Raw genomic sequence first — 16,709 nt, forward strand, 5'->3', positions numbered from 1 at the left:
TATACATATATATATATATATATATATATATATATATATTTATTATTAGGGGATACGTTAAAAATTCATTATAAGAGTACACGTAAATTGAAAATGTCATGCTGTTGGAAAGAGTTGAATATCTTTCAAACGTGTTATTACAATAGATATTATTCGACTAAACGAACGAACCTAGAACATTGAAATCGTCATCCTTATGATTCGCACGATTTGAAATTTTCTTTATTTTCTCTGTTAATGTCTTTCTATCTATTTTTTTTTTTTCTTTCACTTTCTCCACATCCCACAGCGTACACCACACTTTATTAATAATAATATTTGCGAATGGGTGGGCGGTTGATTTGATGTGATACATGCAGAGAATATGGTTGGTTATGGTAACCGTGCGACACGATAATTAAATGAATTCACATGAAATTATTACCGCAGATGATATTGATAATGATATATAATGATAAATTAAAAAAATAATAAAAAGATAAAAAAACACGTGACTCAGAAATAGGATGTGATATAGCGGTAGTAGAACGCACTTCGAGGATTTTGCATGAAAATCCTGAGTCGCGGATCTTTCCTTCGAGAGATTAGTCTAAAAATATTAAATAAATAAATGAATAAATAATGAAAATAAAAATGAATTCCCATTTTCGATTGCGAATATGATAAGATATAATCGTTATAATATAATTAAGTGATACATATATTTTACGCGTATGTACGTGTATATATATACATATTATATATATATATATATATATATTTGTATATATGCACGTGTGTACACGCATCACATAGCAAGCGATCATTACAAGGGGAGCACTGTTATATTTAGAAATATTTGTTGTTTCTTATGCTCCTTAGATGACGCTTGCCATCTGATGATTAATATGTATATATAAAAAGAAAGATAATTTTCTCTGTAAGTAACACACGATCCGCTTTTTTCACAAGAACGTATGATGTGCTTCGGCCGTTGTTATTATATCGGTATATCTCTTACGAATATTTTTGGACTTTGTACAATGACAAAAATTACAAATTACCATGTTGAAATAATAATATCTCGTTATCTATCTATCTATCTATCTATCTATTTATCTGTCGCATTACAAATTCGTACGCATTGACATCGAATTTATGTCGTTCTTAAATGTCAATGTATAATAGGCCTAATGATAAAATATATATAACGTGGTGCGTCATCTTTTAAATGTGTCGAGTTTTTTAATGTCAATTATACGATGTATTTTGACATTATTTGACGCAAAATTAACTGACACATTTCACTGGGACACAGCTGTTTAAAACATCTACGAGTAAAGCCGAAGCACATCGGAATTCTACAAGCTTTTATGTATTTTTAATGCTTCAAACTGCTCGTATATAAATGCATCGTTATGAGCAATACGTACGAACACACACACACCAACACATCTATACATACTAAATATTATTACCTCTGAATGAATATCATATATGTTATATTATTAAGAGAAAATATTAAGAGATAAGAGAAAATGAACAATGTTAACAAAACAGGAGGAAACAAACAAACCTAACATATTTGTTTTTTTTGAATGCAACCATTATTAGTATTATTATAATGCTCTTGTACAGTTTAACGTTATTCCAAGGATTATAAAAACGTCTAAATGATGAATAGAACGTAATCTAAATAGGAAGAATATTATCTCGATTATTTCTATGTGATCATTTATTTTTATTATTATTATTATTATTATTACTATTTTTAATTCTTGCCATCCATTTCATCGATCGTCCTTTTTAATTACCGATATTGCAAGTTATTTTCTATTAATACGAATCACATTTATTATTTTAAAAAATTTGTGGTAAAAAGTCGAAGTAAAATTATTAAATATCTTTTAAAGACTACATTCTCTAGTATTTCGATTGGAACATATCAAATGCGACACGTGTAATCATTGCACGTGTTCCTCGTTAATTCATAATTTATCTTAGTGGATTTAATTTTTTATAGCTTTAAAAAAAATTTATTATAATAAATTTAAATACTCGTTAGAGTTCTCCGTTTAAACATGAGAATCTCTTTTTTCCACTTAGCTCGAATATAATAAATAATATATAAGACAATTTCTAGAAGAAAAAAAAGAATACATTTTTATAGACATTTAAAATGTGTTAATTCAATCAAATAATAATTGATTTTTTTTTTAATCAATAATTTATATGATAATTTATTAATATAAGTTTCATGAGAAAATGGGATTTACATACAACCAACAGCTCTTTATATATTTAAATTCAAAATGATAACAAACAAAGGAAAATGTATTCTAACTAACCGAAAGAATTCTCGCATCACATCAATTTTTAAACTTCGAATACGAATCGCCCAATTGCCAAAATATTCTATATTTAATTTGACCAAAAATTTTAGTAATATTATTAATAATAATGCATAAGGGAAAATGGAGTAATTAATTATCCAAAAGATATATTATGAAAAAAACAAAATGAAAAACACGAACCCTCTACTTGTCTTCCTTCGGATTATATATGAATTACTTATAGCTTATATTACGAAAAAAAAAAACAACCAGAAAATAAGAATTCTAATTATGAGATATATCGATTCGAGAAACGTTTTTCAAATTTTTTAATATTTAAACCTAATACATTTTTTTGACATAGCATTTTTAATGACCAAATATGTTCGTTTGAATAAACGAATGTGTGAGACCTGAATTAGAATATTTCTTGTGCATTGTACTGAATTGTCCCGAACGACAAATATATTGGCTTAGAATCAGCAATGAAAACGTGAGAGTGCTATTATTATTATTATGATTATTATAATAGCAAATTAGAAAATCGTAAATAGAAATTACTTAATGCACGGAATCAAATATTATATAAGATCGTTAGATGTGTTACACGATAGTAAAGCAGCACTTACTATTAGTATGATTGCCTCGAGAAAACTAATCTACAAATGTCTCATAGCACTAACGATAACTTAGATATTTTCAATTGAAATAAATAAACAAGAATTTCAAAAAATGTTTAATACCTTCTGATTGATTATTCAGAACTAACTGATTTCTAAATTCATCGTTTAGGATCAAAAATAGTCTGCTAACGAGAAGATAAACTGGATTGATAATACCGCTTACTTAACTTTTTTATTTAATTATTATTATTCATGTATTGTTTTTTTAATTATAAGTTTAACTTCTTGTTTTTAACGAATAATTTAATCTTATCGTTTAAGAAAATAAGTAAACGTAAGGAAAATTATAAAATTAAAAATAATAACTTTTAAAAAAATGCCTATAAAATGCTAAATACAAGAAAAGAAAAAATTAGAACTACAGCCGCCACTTGCAGAGACGCGAGAAATTCTTTGCTACACGTTCTATTATAATATATAGAATAATAATAATAATAATAATATGCTTACACACACATTCACACGTAATCTTATACTGTAGAGTTTAGATTATGTGCAATAACGTTAGGAGGAATGTCGTGAAAATAAAGAAAAATTGATCACAGATCGGTCAATAAATCAATTCTATATGATTTGTATGACAAATATTATAATCGGTTAACAAAAATGGCGAAGTAACCTTTCGAAGATGATTTTAAAAAAAAAAAAAAAGAATAAATGGAACAAATCAACATTTCGTAAAACAGTTGATTTCTTCTTTTTTTTTTTTTTTCTTACTTTCCAATTCTTTTAAAACTTGCAATTTTTATAAATATTTTTCTTTACGAAATATAAAAATGATAAAACGTTAATCGCGAGGAAAATCTAACGAATGTTAATTAAAAAAGGTTACTTGGTTAATGTTTTTTCCAAAAACAAAAAATAAAAAGGAAAGACAAAAAGATATTATATGAAAATATTCTACTGTAACGATGTATATGTGCGTAAAAGAAAAAAAAACAAAAAATACACGCGGATAAAAGAGAATTTAACACACTCCACACGTAACACAATTTTATTGAAATATAAATGTGTATATAGGAGATAATATATTATAAAAAGAAACCAAAAAAAGACAAAAAAAATATATATATATAGATATATTATAAAATTGAATAAGGATAAGAAAGAAAATAACAAAAGTTGGTTTTATGTGAGCGTTGAGGCACGCATTTCTGCTGGGGGTTCTATTTACTACTACGTGTACGAACAAAATCTTTTAAAAAGACAAAAAAAGATAAACTTACAACCATAATAAAATATCCTAAATGATTATAAATTTAAAAAATATACCAATTACTATTCAGTTCTTCTTCTTCCCCCCGTATGCAGGGATGCGTATTCGCGTTCGGTGTGCATTTTTTTCATCGTAAAACCTCAATACTTCAAAATTATCAAATACTTCTTTCCAAGCTTCCAGGATGTAATGTTCGCGAAGTAATATTAACAGTGAATGTAGTAACTTCGTAATAATTTTAATCAGTTTGAAAGGACTCTCTGATCAAACCTATTCGATTATCGTGAAATTACTTTCATATTGATGATAATTACAATATTTTTTCTAAGAAAATTAAGAAAAAAGAAAGTAAGACAGTCCTTTCAATGGCACTTGTCTAGCTTGTGTGTTTTTTGTTTTTTTAGTCTCGCATGTTACGTATTTAAAAAACTTATCTTTTTTTTTTTTTCTTTTTCATTAATTACATAGATAGAGTCTTGTAGAATGAAATGTCGCTGTATTAGTAACACTACCTTTTTTTTAAAAAAGGCAACACGCCGATGATATTTATAAATTTATCATGGCCTTTATAGTTAAATCATTTTTAGAAATTATTATTATTTATAATCTAAAACCTTATCTATTTATTTTTTCATTATTACTAACGTTTATTGCTATCTCTGCTGTAACGCGATTATCCCAAAGCTTAATAATTAAATATATTAAGTTAACAAATAATAACAATGAAAGCCATATACTTTGAGTGATAGTATTAATTGTATAAATTATTGTAATTGTTTTTTTTTTTCTTTTTTTCAACGAAATATTAATACCAAATTGTAATTGTAAGCATCGTTATACGGCTCTCCCTCTTTAACTATATTTTTTTCTTTCTTTCTTTCTTTCTATCTATCTTTCTTTCTTTCTGTCTTTCTTTCTATTTTAATTTTTCTTGAATTTTTCGTTGTTCTCTCTGTCACGCTTAAATTGTTAGAAAAAGAACAAGTATTCATAAAATATGTATGTTGTAGGCGTCCCGTACCTAATATTCCTCCCCGAATTCCTGATAGACCGTATTCTGGCCGACTAAACTGAGATAATGCAGCATCAGCAAAGGACACCGTTGCACTTCCGTTCAAGGAGAGAATAAGGACTAATCCTCTCCCCTATGGACACCGAAATGAGAAGAATGGATAGAACTCTGTTGGATAACGGAGAGGACAAATACGAAGAAGATACGATTAAACCTAATAGTTTTTATCATGGATGCAAGAAGGAAAATTGTTATCCAAGTTACGCATACCCTTTCCTCCGGAGATCATCGAATCGGTAACACACAGATTTCGTTATTTTTTTGCGTGCTTCCAAAGGATACGAAGAAATGTCAGGAGTGAGTCGTTGGAGAACGATCAGTATTATTAATAACTTTGAATAATCAATTGAAGATAAATCGAACGTAACTTCTATCTTTCTTTCTTCTTCTTCTTCTTTTTTTGTTTTTTTTTTTCTTTTTATACACCAAGATATTAAATCCAAATGATAATCTTACGTACACTTTCTTCCTTTTTTTTTCTCATTTTTAATCTTTACTTATCGGTATTTCATATCAATATTATTATACCTTATCTGTAAGATCGCAATAATAAGATAAACATTTCTTTATCCTATAAGATGCATGGGTTTACAAAAATATGGTCTTTTTATTTGTAAATAGGAAAATGTTAGTAATTTTCTATGAGGAGAAAGAAGAATACCTTGATTATACCTCGGTTAACTTGATATTAGAAACAAGTTTTATTAGGAAGGTATAATACTTACTTCGGTGCTACGGAGGATAATTAACGGAGAAAAAAAAAAAAAGAAATGAGAGCAGCACCCTACAGCATTCCAAAACACATTTATTTTCGAGTGATAGAATTTCGATTCCCCTTTAATTAAACAAATATGCTACTCTTTCCGTCTTTGTTTTTTTTTTATTTTTCTTTGTTTAACCCCCCCACTCCCGTCCTCCCCACCGTGCTAATTTATTTACCATGAAATACTTTCGTATCGATGCCATTTTAGTTTTCTCCTTTTATATTAAGCGCTTCGATTAAGATATAATTTAGACAAGATAATTTAGATTATTTGTATAAATAATATAACAACGAATTTTTCAACAAATTCAAAAGCGGTGTGATACATAATAGATTATTTTAAGTATACTTGAACTTTAGTCATATTGATCTTTTTTGTTTCTTTTTTTTTTTTTTATACCGCAATACGAGCCAACATTCATCTTTGTATGTATTTTGTTTTATTTGTTTGTTATACATCTTATGTTAATATTAGATTCGTGGCGGCTGTTGCGTGTTTTGGAAAAGTGTTTTTTTTTGTTTATTTGTATTGGAGGGGAGCGAGTATGTGTATTTACGTATGTACATACATCTATTATATATATATATTATATATATAATAGCACAGATTAAAGAATACAAATAAAAACGCCAAATAAATGATCGTGCGTCGCCTAATAAGAATCATATAAATAAGAAAACGTCTAAGTGGTATGGTGTGTTGTACATAATTATTCGATAGAATAGTATTATACATATACGGTAACACACACGTATGTACATAGCATACTAAGAAACAATTTTGTATTATCAAACTTTTGAAAGGCAAATCCATTAGAAAAATATGCGACAATGACTGACAACCAATGTATAATATACTACGAAATAAATGATATTTTAATACGGACGTGTAAAATAGCCAATTTGTTAAAGGCTTTAATTGTTAAAAAAAAAAAAAAGAAAAAAAAACTTGTCACATAATTGAGATATTTTAAAATATTTACTCGATATCGATATACACCGCTTCTAATATTATTATCCTTTCTTTCAAACGAAGAATAGGATATTTTATAAATATCAAAATTCATATTCAAAGCATACATATTATTAACGCTCTCGCTACTTTCGCCGATAGATTGTAATAATAATAATACCATAATATGATAAGTCTATTTTAAGAAGACGGATCGATAGATAAATATTTCTTCCTTATTTAAAGCAAGATGTTTCTAAGCGTATAACTTTTCATATTATATATTTCATACATCGTTTCATAGATTTCTTTTTCGACTATATAAAGAAACAATCATGGAAATAAGCGACGTTCAAATCATGAAAACGTCGTTTTTTGAACAACATTCGTGATTTTTTATTATTTTTTTTTTTTTTTTTAAATAGATTTTGATATTAACTCTTTCAATAATGTCTAAAGCGCTTTTCTCTCTCTCTCCTCTCCCTCTCTCTCTCTCTCTCTTCTCCCTCTCTCTCTCTTATAGTATAATTCTTATAGAATTCTTTAATAAAAAATTTCTTAACAATATAATTTATAATTGATAGAAAATAAAGGAGTGATATTCTCTCGTGCAGGTACATTATCCGATAATATAATATCGTTCATTATTAATTCTACTCCTTTTATGCAATCGGAAGAGATTGTGAATATAAAAAATAAATGTATTGAGAAAATTTCAAGTAAAGTATGCAATTAAATTACATACGAATAACACTGAAAATAATAATTATGCGTTAATCGTTTTGTAAACACTCCATGTGTTTTGTAAGAGCTTCTTGTGAACTTTGAACGAACGCTGTATTCATAGCCTCGTATGATTTATCCATCAATTCTTGTATGTTATCTTTGGTCAAATTTTTTGTAGGAATTGGTGGTAAAATTGTAATATAGCTAGTACCTGGTATAAGAACAAAAGGGGTATATGAGATTATTAAACTATAATGATCATAAAAAAAATTATAAATAAAAAACATCATCGTACCGGAACTAAATTTCTTTGATCTACTATGCAAGAAGTAATATTTTGATACGACCACCGGTAGAATCGGTACTTGCGACGTTATAGCTAAATGAAAAGGTCCTTTTTTGAAAGGTATCAATGTATTATTGCTATGACGTTTTCCTTCTGGGAAGAATAATACCTTCATCTATAAAAATGTGAAATATTAACAAATATACATACACATATATCGAGTCTAACGTATTCACATTATTAAACATAAATAAGAATAATTTCGTAATGAGATAATTACTTTAGAATCTTGTATGTATTGACACGTCGAATTGATAGCATCACGCGATTTATCCGAATCTTTTCTGTCAATGAAAATTGTACCCCATAGCCATGCAGCAAGACCGAATGGTCCAAAATATAAAATTTCTTTCTTTGATATAACCGTACATCTATCCATAACTAGCCACAATTCTGCCAATACTAGTTAATGATCGTACAATACGATTAATATTACGAATAATTTTTTGTTGAATTTCTTTGTGAACATAATCTTACCTCCCAAATCCAACATACTCTGATGATTTATCAAAACGATACAACCAGAATCGTGAATGATATTTTCTTTTCCACGTACCTCGTAATCTATTCCTAATACTTTATAAAATGATTTAGTTAAAAGCCAAGCGGGTACCCTAAAAATATATATTAAAAAATAGGATCCTTAAAAGTATTGTTTGTTTTTTTCTTTTACTTTTAAAAGTATAATTAATTAACTGTGATATAATAATACATACGACATGTATACGTCAATCGTATTAATTAAATACTGTTACTTACAACGCGTTCTTCCAAGATCTTATATTGAAAAGCATAAATGGCAAAAAAATAATTGTCAACAATAAACATTCCAGTCCAAAGATCAGAAATTTCGCTCTATATCTGAATGCTTCGTTTAAAGTACATATTATTACCAATAGCAGAACCAGCGCTAGACCAATGCTGGTACAAGAAACACCTAACATCCTAAAATGATAAAAATTACTATAGAAAAAAATCAATAAACAAATAAGACATTAATTTAAATGATGTACAGAGAAAATATATAGGATTTCTTTCTTATTTTTTTCTGTTTGTATTAGATGAAAGTAACAATTTACATACGTGATGACTCTCGATGCGTTTTTAAGTGATTTCGATTTAGAAACTTAACGGCTTAGATTTTAAAACAGTGATATATGTATACCTGGTTCGTTCAATCACAATATATTACAAGAGTACATTTCCGCTTATACGACTCCTTTTCTATTTTGTTACCGACAAAGAGAGCACTGATTCGTCAATTAAATGATTCCAGTCGACACTACACCGAGCGCATCGTAAAAAGTTACGCGATTTGATGAACTCTATGCGAAAAATGTTTTTTTTTTGGTCTCTTATACATAATTATAATATTCTAATGAGCCTATTATATACAAATGAGTCACGATCTATTTCTATAAAACTTTCATGAAAAATTTCATATAAATTTATTATATTTAAATAGTATATATCGGAAAAATTCGATTTATTATTATAGTTTAAAGAAACACTTCAAATATTTCTTTTATTTTTTTATATTACGAAAAGAATGTTAAGAAAAAGTCTTAATTGTTTCTAAGGTCACATCTCTGTACTGGAGAAGAGAATTTCTTTTTTATCATGTTTCAAGGTCATCGGTATACTTTTTTAAATCGAAATTTACGATTTTTTACACACGAATCGATTTCTTGTATCATTCGGAATAAAAAATTATTGGAACGCTACGTCGACGAATAATTTATTCATTAATAAAATTAACGCATTATATTTGTAAATTTTTATGTTTTTTAAAACGTGCAACGTTTAGGAAGAAACATCATGCAACGCATGAAACAAGGAAATTTACTTGCAATTACTTAGTTCTTATCGTTTTTATCGCCATTGTAAGACGGTAAATTTTTTCGAATTGTAAATTAAGCATAATATATTTTCGTTTAGTTTATTTTTTCAATATTTTGAACGTTCTTCGAATTATTCTTCACGCTTTTACATCTCTGTGATCGATAATGATAATTAAAATTAACAAAATAAAAATCATTCATTTAATCGAGCTTTTAACTTCGTTCTTATTAATGCTTATCTCGCAGATTTATTTTTCACAACTACTTTTTTTTTCTTCTTTTTTTGGGTGTGTGTAAATTTAATTGGAAATATCAGCTAAAAGATTGTTACAATAAATTATTTTCGTAAGATATTTGAACAATTTGAAATTTATGCAATTAATAAATAATGTTCTTACGATGCGATTTAGGTAAATTTATGACAAGATATTATTTTGTTTCAGTCTTGTTTTTTTTTCATAAAAATTAAAACTGCTGGATTTTATCGTAAATGATTATATCTATGCGTCATCATTAGGTTTAAATTCCTATCGTACGAGTTCATGAATTCTACTTTACACATACTCCACACGTATTCATTTTATTTTAATAAAAAATAAATAATAAAATAAAATTGTAATAAATTATTTTTAAAAATATGACAATCGACGAACGTTCTTCCCTGAAATGAAATAATTATTTAAAAAAAATGATGATAATTTTGATTTCAATGTAATATTTCGTTGAGTCCAAAAAAATAGAAAGAAATGTTAGTGCACTTGTAAATAGTACGTTACATAATTTTAAAGATATTTGCATGAATAAAAAAAATAGTATTTGCGTGTTCATACAAAATAATTTATATTGAGTGAACACGCCATAAACATGAACAGTTGCTATTATTTCAATTCAAATTTAGTTGCCTTACGAACAATTACTCGCTACAGCTAGTATTAATTTGGAATCAATTTATTGAATAATCTATAAATAATGTATACATAATGTATGCACTTCGCGCAATCTTGACTTTAAAAAGACGTAGATTCTCTTTTTATATAGTTACAACGATGCATCATCAACAAAAAGGAACACTATGTGATACTCACATGTTAAAAAGTATTTCCTTGTCCAAATAATATTATTGAATACTTCTATTTTCCTTGAAAACAAATCAATCAAATGGGAAATATTCAAATGATAATAATCCTCAATAAATAATGAACAGTAATAGTCTAATGTTCACTGAAAGTATAGAAACACGTGCGCGTCTTTTATATCGAACGATCGTCGCGCGCAGCTTTTTATTCTCTCTCATTCTTCTTCCCTTTTCTTTCACTCCCTATACATAAACAAATCAGTGAAAAAGAGGGAGAGAAGTGTGTGTAAGAGAAAGAGAGAAAGAGAGATACAATGATCGAAGAGACACTATCGACCATACTTGGAACTACAATTTTCGTTTTAGATATTTCAAACACACAAATAAAAAACCCTAATTTATTTATGCTAATTCTAATATGATTTAAATCTAAATATTTGCATAGAAAATTTATATCAGCGCTATATAATATGTCCAATGATATCGATTCAAAATGGTCAAAATTTTCTTCTCTTCCTATACTTTTAATTTATAGAGTTGTTTATAATACGCAACGGTTTTTATTGATAACATTAAACTTAAAAAAAAAAAAAACAAGAAAAAACACTGTCAGTGTCAGTCTTAATCTCGTTACAAGCCATTTAAATTTCCCTCCATTGTATCTATTAACAATGGTGTAAGTTGAATAACAATTGGTATAGAGATTATTTATTATTTTCCTAGCAAGTATTATAAATTTTATATTAACAAAATAGTATTAAAGAAAGAATTTTTTGTTCATTAATAACGTGACAAACAGGTGAGAATCAATGCTGCGAAACTAAATGAACGAAAAAGCCATTTGCCGAGGCCAACACACGATATAACCTAATATCACTTTGCAATAACGGTATTTAAAATCCATACAGTAATAATGATTTTATATTCGACTAATATTTAAACGTGTCATTTTAAAAGTACATATATTTTTATTCATGCGTAAATAAAACACTTGGACATGAAGATTTATTTAATTTTGTTGACATAAGAAAAATGAGATAATCTGAATTTGACATTATGTAATATTTTCAATATTAATATGAAATATTATTTATTAGAATAATAGAGTAAATGAATATTTTATTCACTCTTATTTTATTGATAAAAAGTATAAAAGTAAAATAACAAGGAATCAAATATGATGACGTTTGAGGAAACTTTTTTAATGAATAAAATTGATCCTTGTATTAATGAACTATTTAGTAAAACTTTTCTAATAGTTGAGAAAGAAAATTATTCTTTACCTAGTCCGGATAGAATTTTTAAGAAATGTCCGTGGTACATCAAAGAATTACAAACCTGTAAGGAACAGTTGAACGAAGTGAAAAATCGTTTAAATAGTTTTCATTTGGATAAGTGGCACAAACATACGAATAAAAGAAACAAGGCGGCACAAGTTTTGTACCATGTAAAGAAAAATATAGAAGCAGAATTACCTACGCAAGCATGGTGCAAATTTTATGAAATATTAAGCTTCTTTCACTTTGTACCAATGAACGAAATTCAAAAGAATAATAATAGTTTTACTTCGGTACATTTATGTGAAGCTCCTGGAGCTTTTGTCACATCTTTGAACCATTGGTTAAAGATAAATACCGATTTCAATTGGAATTGGTTGGCTACTACTTTAAATCCATACTACGAAGGGAATTCCTCGTCTAGTACAATTAGTGATGATCGTTTCATTATAAATACATTAAATCATTGGTGTTTCTGCGAAGACAACACTGGAAATCTAATGGACTTGAAGAATTTAAATTTCCTTGTAAATCAGGCTAAAGTTAATGACAATATATTATTGATTACTGCTGATGGAAGTATTAATTGTATGGACGTACCAGCCGAACAAGAAGCAACTGTTTCTAAGTTACATTATTGTGAAATAGTCGCCGCATTACATTTATTAAATAAAGGAGGAAGTTTTTTAATTAAAATATTTACTATTTTTGAGTACACTTCAATATGTTCACTTTACTTATTAGCTTGTTGTTTTAATACATTGTATGTAACCAAACCAGCTACAAGTAAAGAAGGAAATTCCGAAACTTATGTCGTGTGTATAGATTTCAAAGGACCAGAATATATAGCACCTTATTTACCAACATTACAGAAGTATTATGAAACCGTTAATAATACAGCTATGTTTTGTAAAGAAGATATTCCATCTAATTTTATAGAAAAAATAATCAAATGTAGCCAATTTTTCAAAGAGCATCAAGCACGTGCTATAACAAACAACATAATATCTTTTACATCTAACAAAGAAGTTGATGATATCACATGCGACATCAAAATTATACAAAAACTTGTTGCCAAGATATATTTGAACTACTGCAACTTACAACCTCTACCATTTAACTGTAAAATCATGAAGAAAAATAAGAATAATAATCTAATTTTTAATTTTGTCAAAGTACAATCAGACGAATCATATGATATGCGTTGTGAAAAAGCAAACAAGTCACTAATGCAACGTTTAATCGAATATCGATATGAGATAAATGAGATTTACTGTGGAGTATTAATGAGCGAACCATATAAAGTAAGTTAATATTGATAGTTTATTTTATATTGATATTTTTGTTTAAATGAATCTAATATATTATTATTATTATTATTATCAAAGAAAAATATTGAGTTTCTCTGTTTTATAGTTTCAGTTTACCAATAAACATATAGTTTTAGAATACTGCACAGGGAAACCATTCTATAGAGTATTTAATTCCAAATTTTACAATATAAAAATTCTAAATATACAAAACGAAATAGAAAATATTTTAGATGAATTGCAGCTAAAAAGTTGTTTCCCTTCGGATGAAGATACAGTGAATTTATTACAAGAATTAAATATAACTCCAAGTTACATAACATTGTGTTTTCAATATACAGATCTTCATTATAATTCAACACTTATTTCAAAAATTTATGAGCTATTATGTACTTTTGTAATTGATGACAACCTTGTATTAATTGGTTATTCTTTATTAACACGTTTAAATATTAGTCTCCTCTACCTTTTGAATTACACGTTTGAATCTATGGAATTGATACCTCACAAAAAAGTGGGTTGCTTAATAATCTTGAAAAATTATAAAAATAACGCAAACATATTTAAAATGTGGGAGAAAATTGTCAAAACTGACAAGAAATTACGAACAGAAGGAAAAACTATTTTGTCTTTAATTCCTATATCACATCTATGTGGTAAGATATATTAACATAACGAGTGTATTATATATTTTTATAAAAATGCAGATTAGACGACATATTCTTTTTTTTTTAGATTGGAAAGCTTATAGCAAGATTGTTGAGTGCAATCATTGGATTTTTAAAACATATCTTAATTATATCATAAATAATGCAATGGAAAGAATTAATATATGTTAGATACATTTTAATCAGACAAAAATCTTATAAGAAAAATTTATATAATAAAATATATATACTTACGAAAGATGACTTTTTCTATTGATAGTAACTATTTACAACCTATCATTTTTTTATATAAATGGTTTTATAACAAAAATTATTTATCAAACAGTATTAAAGTCTTCATGTTTAATGAATTAAGCATTGACCTACATTTCTAAAACTGGAAAGGTAGAGATTTAGAACCAATTTAAGAGACGTGAAGAAGTATAGTTTGGTATCATAAAAAGAATGCATAATATCTAAATTCTGTATTGCTCGGATATATAGTAGTGTAAGCCTCGGCAGTATTTTGATTTAATCTAAAAACTTTTAGTATACATTAATATTCATTATTGTCCGTTTATACATTTTTAGATAAAAATTAACAACTACAATGAAGTGTCAAATGATATTTAATAATATACGTTTATTTTCTACCGAAAATATTATACCAAAAGTATGTGTTGTTGGTGCAGGTCCTGCAGGTTTTTATGCTGCTCAACAATTAGTAAAGGTAAAAAAAAAAAAACATCAAATTAATTAAAGATTATATTTATATAATATTTAAAGTTTTATTTTAGACATCAAAAGATATTAGAGTCGATATATTAGAAAGACTACCAGTTCCATTTGGTTTAGTACGTTTTGGTGTAGCACCAGATCACCCAGAAGTGAAAAATGTTATCAATACATTCCATAAAACTGCTATGAATCCACGCATTCAATTTATTGGTAATGTTAATGTTGGAAAAGATGTTACTGTTGATCAACTACAAGAATTATATCATGCTGTGCTGCTTGTAAGTAATAGAGCTATTTTATCTATAACTTTAATGTATATCGTTATATAATATCTGTCATCAGTTGTTATCATTGTATTCGCTATTATATAGACTTATGGAGCAGAAGAAGATAAATTACTTAACATTCCTGGAGAAGATTTAAGTAATGTAATATCAGGGCGCCGATTTGTAGGATGGTACAATGGTCTGCCCTCCGATAAAAATTTAAATATAAATTTAGACGTAGAAGAAGCAGTTATATTGGGTCAAGGTAACGTGGCAATAGACATTGCAAGAATTCTTTTAACTCCTATAGATCATCTAAAGGTATAGATTTTTCTAAAAACTATTTAAATTTATTTGATAATATTTTATATCTTACAATTCTTTTACAGAGTACAGATATAACGACGCACGCACTGGAACAACTTTCAAATAGCAAAGTTCGTAAGGTTCAATTAGTAGGACGAAGAGGCCCGTTGCAAGCTGCATTCACAATTGCAGAATTACGAGAAATTTTAAGACTCAAAAATTGTACAACATTTTGGCGAGCGGAAGATTTTACTGGTATAAATGAAATTGTTCCTACATTAGCAAGACCAAGAAAACGATTGACAGAACTTATGTTGAAGTCTTTAAACGAACAATCCATTAATCATACAAAAATTACAAATGAATTACATCCGATATTTCTAAGAAGTCCTATAGAATTTCTTGGCTGTAAAAATATTGAAAAGATCAAGTTTTCGGTGAATAAACTTGAAGGAGATAACATAAGTCTGCAGAAAGCAATACCTACTAATGAAATAGAAAAAGTATCATGCAGTATTGCTTTTCGAAGCATCGGTTATAGATCAATACAAATAGATAAATCAATACCGTTCGATAATAAAAATGGTCGTGTGAATAATGTTGGAAAAGTGAAAGAAAATCTTTATGCTGCTGGATGGGTCGCAACTGGTCCTGTTGGTGTAATATTATCTACAATGACCAATGCATTTGAAATTGCTTCACTCATAAATAAAGAACTTTCAGTTAAAGAAAATAAACTTGGTTCTGAAGGCCTTCATAAAATTCTTAATATGAAAAATATTCCTACAGTATCGTATAGTAACTGGGAAAAAATAGACCAAGTAGAACGACAAAGAGGTAAAGATTTGGGTAAGCCAAGAGAAAAAATAGTTAGTATATCAGAAATGTTAAATATTGCACTAAATTAATAAAATTACTATTTATTATTAAAATATAATAAAAAGAATAAAAATATATTTGAAACAAATATGTATTTTTTTTAAACGAGCCAAAAATTAAACAGAAATAAAAGTAAATAAATAAATATCATATTATATACATTAATTAAATTATTAAAATATGTGTATGTAAACATAAATCATAATCTATAATTTTTTATCTCGGAATAATTTCTAGTAATAGTAGTTTTATAATTTTTAAAAAACTTACAATTATATCAATTATATTAATTATATTAAT

At 27.1% G+C, this 16,709-nt stretch overlaps 4 protein-coding genes across 17 annotated transcripts in view; 3 read left to right on the top strand and 1 right to left on the bottom strand.

Moving 5' to 3' along the window:
- Positions 1-6,050, top strand: part of LOC106793801 (dynamin) — a 24,516-nt gene extending 18,466 nt beyond the window's left edge. For all 11 annotated transcript variants that reach the window (XM_014761010.1, XM_014761013.1, XM_014761009.1 and 8 more), the window contains one exon: positions 5,222-6,050. In XM_014761010.1, coding sequence (XP_014616496.1) covers positions 5,222-5,285 — 64 coding nt within the window. In that variant the 3' untranslated portion in view covers positions 5,286-6,050. The remainder of the gene's footprint in view (positions 1-5,221) is intronic.
- Positions 6,051-6,414: 364 nt separating this feature from the next.
- LOC106793807 (1-acyl-sn-glycerol-3-phosphate acyltransferase beta) lies at positions 6,415-11,181 on the bottom strand. 2 transcript variants are annotated; one of them, XM_014761029.1, is made up of 6 exons: positions 10,997-11,181; positions 8,830-9,015; positions 8,548-8,684; positions 8,291-8,472; positions 8,020-8,185; positions 6,415-7,935 (listed from the first exon to the last, which is right to left on the bottom strand). In XM_014761029.1, coding segments are annotated over exons 1-6 (837 nt in total). In that variant the 5' UTR covers positions 10,999-11,181; the 3' UTR covers positions 6,415-7,771. The 2 variants fall into 2 exon arrangements, with proteins under 2 accessions (XP_014616515.1, XP_014616516.1); XM_014761030.1 differs by lacking the exon at positions 10,997-11,181 and adding an exon at positions 9,154-9,492.
- A 326-nt stretch (positions 11,182-11,507) lies between these two features.
- Positions 11,508-14,505, top strand: LOC106793804 (cap-specific mRNA (nucleoside-2'-O-)-methyltransferase 2). Its single transcript, XM_014761024.1, has 3 exons — positions 11,508-13,567; positions 13,680-14,229; positions 14,309-14,505. The coding sequence occupies exons 1-3, from the start codon at positions 12,164-12,166 to the stop codon at positions 14,410-14,412; spliced, it is 2,058 nt and encodes a 685-aa protein (XP_014616510.1). The 5' UTR covers positions 11,508-12,163; the 3' UTR covers positions 14,413-14,505.
- On the top strand, positions 11,762-16,448 carry LOC106793805 (NADPH:adrenodoxin oxidoreductase, mitochondrial). 3 transcript variants are annotated; one of them, XM_014761026.1, is made up of 5 exons: positions 11,762-11,785; positions 14,812-14,950; positions 15,018-15,236; positions 15,330-15,545; positions 15,614-16,448. In XM_014761026.1, the coding sequence occupies exons 2-5, from the start codon at positions 14,831-14,833 to the stop codon at positions 16,436-16,438; spliced, it is 1,380 nt and encodes a 459-aa protein (XP_014616512.1). In that variant the 5' UTR covers positions 11,762-11,785; positions 14,812-14,830; the 3' UTR covers positions 16,439-16,448. The 3 variants fall into 3 exon arrangements, with proteins under 3 accessions (XP_014616512.1, XP_014616511.1, XP_014616513.1); XM_014761025.1 differs by lacking the exon at positions 11,762-11,785 and adding an exon at positions 14,649-14,728; XM_014761027.1 differs by lacking the exon at positions 11,762-11,785 and having other exon boundaries at positions 14,872-14,950; positions 15,007-15,236.
- The last annotated feature ends 261 nt before the right edge of the window (positions 16,449-16,709 follow it).

The sequence above is a fragment of the Polistes canadensis genome, unplaced genomic scaffold (assembly GCF_001313835.1).
Source record: "Polistes canadensis isolate GaletaPanama2010 unplaced genomic scaffold, ASM131383v1 scaffold_19, whole genome shotgun sequence".
Taxonomy (NCBI): Eukaryota; Metazoa; Arthropoda; class Insecta; order Hymenoptera; family Vespidae; genus Polistes; species Polistes canadensis.

Bases quoted from the DNA above. Each gene is read 5' to 3' on its own strand.
- LOC106793804 (XM_014761024.1), top strand. From the start codon at position 12,164: ATGATGACGTTTGAGGAAACTTTTTTAATGAATAAAATTGATCCTTGT. The intron at 13,568-13,679 runs GTAAGTTAATAT...TCTGTTTTATAG, and splicing joins TAATGAGCGAACCATATAAA to TTTCAGTTTACCAATAAACA. The intron at 14,230-14,308 runs GTAAGATATATT...TTTTTTTTTTAG, and splicing joins TCCTATATCACATCTATGTG to ATTGGAAAGCTTATAGCAAG.
- LOC106793807 (XM_014761029.1), bottom strand. The intron at 8,685-8,829 runs GTAAGTAACAGT...ATATATTTTTAG, and splicing joins AGATCTTGGAAGAACGCGTT to GGTACCCGCTTGGCTTTTAA. The intron at 7,936-8,019 runs GTACGATGATGT...TTCTTATACCAG, and splicing joins ATCAAAGAAATTTAGTTCCG to GTACTAGCTATATTACAATT.
- LOC106793805 (XM_014761026.1), top strand. From the start codon at position 14,831: ATGAAGTGTCAAATGATATTTAATAATATACGTTTATTTTCTACCGAA. The intron at 15,237-15,329 runs GTAAGTAATAGA...GCTATTATATAG, and splicing joins TATATCATGCTGTGCTGCTT to ACTTATGGAGCAGAAGAAGA. The intron at 15,546-15,613 runs GTATAGATTTTT...ATTCTTTTACAG, and splicing joins CTCCTATAGATCATCTAAAG to AGTACAGATATAACGACGCA.